The 6,771-nt window shown below is 45.5% G+C and overlaps 2 protein-coding genes across 2 annotated transcripts in view; one reads left to right on the top strand and one right to left on the bottom strand.

Annotated features, from left to right (window-relative positions):
* Positions 1 to 6,771, top strand: part of eml4 (EMAP like 4) — an 18,859-nt gene that overhangs the window by 3,727 nt on the left and 8,361 nt on the right. Inside the window, exons 4-13 of the mRNA XM_008293848.1 lie at positions 43 to 210; positions 2,350 to 2,490; positions 2,615 to 2,640; positions 2,968 to 3,003; positions 3,946 to 4,069; positions 5,366 to 5,515; positions 5,608 to 5,677; positions 5,916 to 6,026; positions 6,190 to 6,285; positions 6,453 to 6,587. Coding sequence (XP_008292070.1) covers positions 43 to 210; positions 2,350 to 2,490; positions 2,615 to 2,640; positions 2,968 to 3,003; positions 3,946 to 4,069; positions 5,366 to 5,515; positions 5,608 to 5,677; positions 5,916 to 6,026; positions 6,190 to 6,285; positions 6,453 to 6,587 — 1,057 coding nt within the window. The remainder of the gene's footprint in view (positions 1 to 42; positions 211 to 2,349; positions 2,491 to 2,614; positions 2,641 to 2,967; positions 3,004 to 3,945; positions 4,070 to 5,365; positions 5,516 to 5,607; positions 5,678 to 5,915; positions 6,027 to 6,189; positions 6,286 to 6,452; positions 6,588 to 6,771) is intronic.
* sult6b1 (sulfotransferase family, cytosolic, 6b, member 1) overlaps positions 3,356 to 6,771 on the bottom strand; it is a 23,473-nt gene continuing 20,057 nt past the window's right edge. Inside the window, exon 6 of the transcript XR_520654.1 lies at positions 3,356 to 3,366. The gene's annotated coding sequence lies outside the window, so the exon portion shown is untranslated. The remainder of the gene's footprint in view (positions 3,367 to 6,771) is intronic.

Raw genomic sequence — 6,771 nt, forward strand, 5'->3', positions numbered from 1 at the left:
AAGCAGCTGTTTGTGGTCTCACAGTCCTGGTTTTGTCCACAGTGGAGCAGACAGGAAGAAGGAGGTGAGCAGCCAGCGCTCTCAGATGGAGGAGATCCAGGAACACGAGGAACCTCCTCACCCAAAGAACCCGTCCCCCTGCCCCTCCCCCCAGAACCCCCAGCAGAGACCGTCCTCCGACGGCAGTAAAGGCCAAACTCCTTCAAAAAGGTTCCAGTTTGTGATTTGTCAGCTGCATCTGACCTCACTTCCTCCTGCTGCTGCTCTGACATCCCTCTGTCAGCTGCTACTAACCCCGCCTTCCAGGGCCCACAGTCCTCCTCTGCTCCGCCCACACCTGAGTCACCTGAGCCACTCAGGTACAGGTTGTCCTGATTGGCTGAGCGTACCTGATCTTTCAGTTTAGTCTGGTTTGGTTTGGTTTGGTTAGATTTAGTTTGGTTAGATTCTGTTTGTTTTACTTTGGTTAGATTGGGTTTGGTTAGGTTCTGTTCAATTTGGTTTGGGTTGGTTAGGTTCTGTTCAGTTTGGTTTGGTTTTCTTCAGTTAAGTTAGGTTTGGTTTGGTTTGGTTCTGTTTGTTTTGCTTTGGTTAAGTTAGGTTAAGCCATGCAGGTACAGGTTGTCCTGATTGGCTGAGTGTGCCTGATCTTAAGTTAAGTTAGGTTTGTCTTGGTTAGGTTGGGTTGGGTTTGGGGTTGGGTCTGGTCTGGTCTGGTCTGGTCTGGTCTGGTCTGGTCTGGTCTGGTCTTTATCCAGACCCTGTACGGCGGTTTGGTTGCAGTATAACAGACACTTGAGAAGCAGTGAGAAGAGAACTGAGTGATTTCTACCCACATCTCTGGGAGCCCCGTGAGGACTGACGGTGTACAGATCATGGATGGATGTGATCATACTGAACTGAGAATAGATCAAAGGCAGCAAGTCAATGCTGAGACTGAGGAAATGATGTTTCTGAATTGCCATTGAGTGTATTTTTATATTTTATATTTAAATTACCCAATAAATGTACGATAGAGGCGTTGTGAAGAACCGCTCCGTCAGGGTTCTGTTGATATGAACTGACCTGTGAGTAGCTCCACCCTCTGGCCAGGATTCAAGTCTTCGGCATCATCTCACTGTTTTAAAAACGTATCTCCTGCTATTTTCCACAAGATTTACAAAGACTGTATCAGAGGAACCCAAACCAACATGATGTTGTTCAGAGAGCAGAGCGATTAGTTTCACCTCCAGTTAGCAGGTCTGAAAGCCAACCAGGTGGAAACTAGTAAAGAGTTCATCTGCTGGAGTACAGAATGAAATTACAAAGGAATGAATCTGCCAGAATATGAGTTTGTACGGTGACCAACATCCTGTCCAGCCAGACCGCCTCCTCCTGTTTCACACAGCAGGAGGTCCAGGAGACTCCTCTTTGCTCTGCTTCTGTTTTATCAGCACTACTAACAGATTCTCCTCCCAGCTTTACCTGAGAACCTCCTCGCTAACTCCTCTCTAACTCCTCTGCGTTCCTCCTCCTGCTCCTCCAGCAGGCCTCGTGCAGCCTTGGCCTTGAGTTTCTGGCGTGTCCCAGCTCACTAACCTGTTTGTGGGTCGTGTGTTCCACTTTGTGCTGCTGAGTTTGTGGAGAAAGAAATCTCTGAGTTGAATCTGCAGAATCTCACTGAACTGAATGACAGATTGAATCCGTCTGAGCTAAACACACAGTGAACCTTTCAAAATTACTTTATTTTACAGGAACAGAGACACTAATAAACGTGCAACAGGATTATTTTTAATGCGTTGCTGTTACACCACCAAACATGTTAGTTAATAACAATCTTGTGCAGAACAAAGAAAAAAGTAAAGAAAATGCTGATCTCCTGTCAGCTGAGTCTGTGCTTCACAGCTACATCAAATCTACGGGTCCGGCTCATGTGAACCGCTCCAGGGTTGGAATCTTTAGGCTCTGAGCTTCAGATGGTTCAGGGTAAAAAAAATAAGAATACAAAATAAAAGTTCACTGAGTTTTTATTTTAGCAGGTTTAAATCAGTGCAGGAACACCTGTCGGCCACAGGAAGCAGACCAGCGTACATGAGGTCAAATCCTTCAGTGACCGTTTGATGTCACGCTCACAAACGAAGCACAGACGTGTTGCAGCAAAACACGCATGTTCATGAAGCTTCAAAGTCCCACAAAGATTCATGACATGGAACAGGTTCAGAGACGAGTCGAGATGAAGCTCAGAGACTCACAACGCAGCAGCAACACAAATACACTGTGTTTCCACATATACGTGTTTCCCGTACTGATTGTGTATCTGTGTTTGTGTGTGTCTGTGTTTGTGTGTATCTGCTTGTGTGTCTGTTTCAGGGGTCCCAGTGTGAAGCGGTCCTCAGGTATGGAACGTTCTCAGAGCAGCACCTGGGAGAGTTCAGACGAAAACCGCAACAAACTGGTGAAAGCTGCATCCACCTCCAAACTGCTGGCCAAAGTGGTGAAGAATGCAGAGAGGTACAAGTACACACAAGTACACTGTAGTACTGTACACACTCAGTACACAATACGTACTGTATACCGAGTGTACTCCGTATGTGTACTCAGTACCAACAAGATGTTTGCTTTTCCGTTCTTTCAGACACAAAGACCCGGTGGTGAACCAAGGTAAACACATCATCTTCATCATAACTGTACTGTAGTCCTCATCTTGTTCATCATCATCATCATCATCATCATCATGTGCAACGGCCAATAGGAAGCAGAGTCTCCAGCAGCACCACCTATGACACATTACAACTTGTTTATTGGTTCCTGGACTTGATTTATGTCTCAGAGGCCCTGTTGTTGTTGTTGTTGTTGTTGTTGTTGTTGTTGTTGTTGTTGTTGTTGTTGTTGTTGTTGTTGTTGTTGTTGTAGAAGTTGTTTTTGTTATTGTTTGAGTTGTTTTTGTTTGTGTTGTTGTTGAGTGATGATGTCTTTGTCTCAAACCAGCAAAAATGTCGACCCGAGAGAAAAACAGCCAAGCTGGTAAGTTGTGATGAGTGGTCACAGTCAGCTTCAGGCTAACATGCTAACAGCTACTAAATGAGTGCTTCCTGTTTCTTGTCTGAACCAATCACATCTCTCGCTCTCTTTCTGCTTTACATCAAAAGCCTCGCTCGCCCACCTGCTGTGTCTCCTTCAGATTGTTCAGGTGAAGTCACACCTGTCTGTGGCTCCGCCCCCTGGCATAAGTTACCTCCATATAAGGTCAAACAGCAGAACCAGACATTCTGTTTACCTGCAAATGGGTGTCCTGCCCACACCTGAGTGTAAAACCATGATTGGCCGCTGAGGCAGTCTAACGTTGATTGACAAGTCGTTGAGATACCTGAGGTGGTGTGTTTGACCCTAATGGAGGTGTGTCTGTGTGCTCCACCTTCACAGCATCCATGTCTCCTTACCTGTCGCTCGCCCGTCTCTCAGCTGTCTCCCACCTGTATCACAGTCTATTGTCTGCTACTTTTGGTCTCTATTCTTTTTTTTTTTGAATTGCCAGACAGTTTGAAACAGATTTTAATGTCACCTGTCTCTCATCTGTTCCTTACCTGTGTGACGAGTGTTTTTAGCTTCTTTTTGTCTGTGATGTTTTTATTTTAATCATCAGGACTTTTGAGATATCAGGATGTTTTGGAAGATCAGCAGACAGTTTGAAAGAGTCCTAAATGTTGCCTGTTCTGTCAGCCGTCTGTAATCTGATTGCATGAAATCACCATAGTTCACCTGTAAGAGATAACCTGAGATGGACTTTAGCTTTTCTTGGTGAAAAGCCAAAAACGTCAGATAAGTCAGGATGTTCTGATCCGAGCAACCATATCCAATCCAGTATTTGTATATTTTTACTAAACTGCCACCAAGAAGCTCCACAGAGATTTGAACCAAAGACGAAGTGAGCTGCTTGGTGAAACCTGCGTCTGCCTGCTGTTTCAGAGGGGAGTCATATTAAGATGTTCATGCGTGGGCGACCAATCACAATGTTCATCCCTTCAGACGTGGACAACTACGAGGACGTTCGGACAGAGCTGCCTTCAGAAAGACTCAAGCTAGAATGGGTGTATCCTTCACTTGGCCCTAGTCATAATTATAAACTGCATTTATAATTCATGACACGTTTCAAATGAAAAAAACTGTACAAATGGAAAAGAACTTAAATTTATAGGAAAAGGAAGAAGTACAGTGTAGATGCTTTCTTCAGTATGTGGCATAATTACAGACTCTGGGTAAAAGGTCATAATACGAGTTTAAGGGTAGAGTTTAAAATCCGCAATGGAGACGAAAACCAACCATCCATCATCTCTACACCTTCATCCTCACTATGGGGGGCGGAGCCTATCCCAGCTGACTCAGGGTGAAGGCAGGTTCACCTGGACAGGTAACCAGTCTATCACAGGGCTACACTTAGAGACAGACAACCAAGCACACTCACATTCACACCTACGGACAATTTACAATCACCAATTAACCTCAGCATGTTTCTGGACTGTGGGAGGAAGCCGGAGAACCCGGAGAGAACCCACGCTGCACGGGGAGAACATGGAGACTCCACGCAGGAAGATCCCGGGTGTCCTCACCGGGACGCCAACCGGAGACCTTCTAGCTGTGAGGCCACGGTGCTAACCACTGAGCCACCTTGCAGCCTGAAGAAAACCATATTTACAAAACTATTTGGGCCAGACCAGTACCTTCAGTGTCCAGCAGCTGAAGTGTGATCTGCTGACAGACTCTAGATCCCAGGCCCTTCAGACTGGTTGATGTAGGTCCTCTTGCAGCCAATTCATGCCTCAGTTCGTGTTACGATAGAGCCGGTCTGCTACACATGTCGAACACACCAAAACACACATCAGCTGCTTGCACATTGTATTCTGATTATTTCTGAGGTGTGTCGAGCACAATGTGACCACAACACAGAATTCCTGAAGAAAGGACTTCCTACTTTGGGCTCTGTTCATGGAGAGCATGAACACATCAAAGCATATCCAAAGCCCTGCAGCAGCTCCTTCAGTCACAACTCTACTGATGATGAGTTATAAAGTTGTGGATGGCTGAGAGTCTCCTCATACCAAACGTTTGTTTGAAGCACCACCTGTTTTCTGGTCACACATTTTTACCGGCCTGTGGACCTCATGGATTCAGGTGGATGATGAAGTTTACATCACGTGCCCTTGCAGACATGTACGTGGCTACAAAGAGCACACGGTACCTGTCCATCACAGTGCTAGAGTGGATCTCGGTAGCCCTTAGATACACCTTCAGTGAGTCTCGGTAGCCCTTCAGGAGATCTTGGTAGCTTTTGAGTAAACGTTCAGTAGCTTTCTAGCTTTTGTCCAGGTGTTTCCTTGACTTGGTGCAGGTACGGTTACCGGGGCAGAGAATGCAGAGCAAACGTCTACCTCCTTCCAACTGGAGAGATTGTTTACTTTGTGGCGTCCGTTGTGGTTTTGTTTAACTACGAGGAGCGGACTCAGAGACATTACCTCGGACACACCGACTGTGTGAAGTGGTGAGAAAACACGATTAATCACCTGCTGCTCCTGCCATCATCATCGGCCTGTGGTGACGGGTCAGCTAAGTTGTCTCTTCTGTGTCTGTCAGTCTGGCCATCCATCCTGATAAGATCCGGATCGCTACAGGACAGATTGCAGGAGTGGACAAAGACGGACGGGTGAGAACAACCATCTCTGTCTGGAGTGAAGTTTTCTGACTAAACTGAATCTAAATAATGTGTCAGGCAGAAAAACCTATCAACTAGGACTTCCAAGAGTATTAAAAGTGTTTGCCCATGAAGAGAATGATGTATACCTAAACACCACACCTGTAGATTGAGGTGGCAGTAATGCATAATATACTGTATAAACAACAACACTATCTGTAGTAATACTGATTCTGTCGATCGTCTTCAGGCGCTGCAGCCTCATGTTCGTGTCTGGGACAGCGTCAGTTTGTCGACTCTGCAGATTGTCGGTTTGGGAACATTCGAACGAGGCGTCGGCTCTCTGGCTTTCTCCAAAGCTGTGAGTATCATGCAGCTGCAACATGGGAACTGTAGTCCAAAGAATATTGACTAATGAAAGCATGATGGGAAATTATTTATCGAACGCACCGTATCCCCTGTCTGTGGATCAATAAAGTGTTTCTGACTGTGTCTGTAATTCTGCCCACCTGTCGGTCTCTCAGGACTCTGGTCAGCACCTGAGTGTGATCGATGACTGTAATGATCACATGTTGACAGTCTGGGATTGGCAGAAGAAGTCCAAAATCGCTGAGATCAAGGTGAGCTTGTGCTTTTCTTACTATTTTGTTCGCATTTTATTTTGATTGTCAGCACATTCTTTGTCGTTGTGTTGTTAAACTGTATAATGGCAAATGAAACAAGGAGAAACTGCTGGTTCTCATCGGTTCTGTTTCTGACTGGTCTGTAACTGGTGTCATTCTTCCAGACCACAAACGAAGTGGTCCTGGCTGTGGAGTTCCACCCCATTGACCCCAACACCATCGTCACCTGTGGAAAGTCCCACATCTTCTTCTGGACCTGGACTGGGAACTCGCTGGCTCGTAAACAGGGAATCTTTGGGGTGAGGTCACCACTTGTAGATTTTAATTAAACCAACGTGCAGTGTGCCAGTGACCATGGGTAATGTAGACAACATAAATAAATTATACCAGTATGGTCCAGTGTACCTCAAACACAACTCAGCGATTGTTTCTGATTTCATGTTAATGTTAAAGACAAAACAAAGTATATATACAAAATATATC

This window comes from Stegastes partitus, unplaced genomic scaffold (assembly GCF_000690725.1).
Source record: "Stegastes partitus isolate 25-593 unplaced genomic scaffold, Stegastes_partitus-1.0.2 Scaffold915, whole genome shotgun sequence".
Taxonomy (NCBI): domain Eukaryota; kingdom Metazoa; phylum Chordata; class Actinopteri; family Pomacentridae; genus Stegastes; species Stegastes partitus.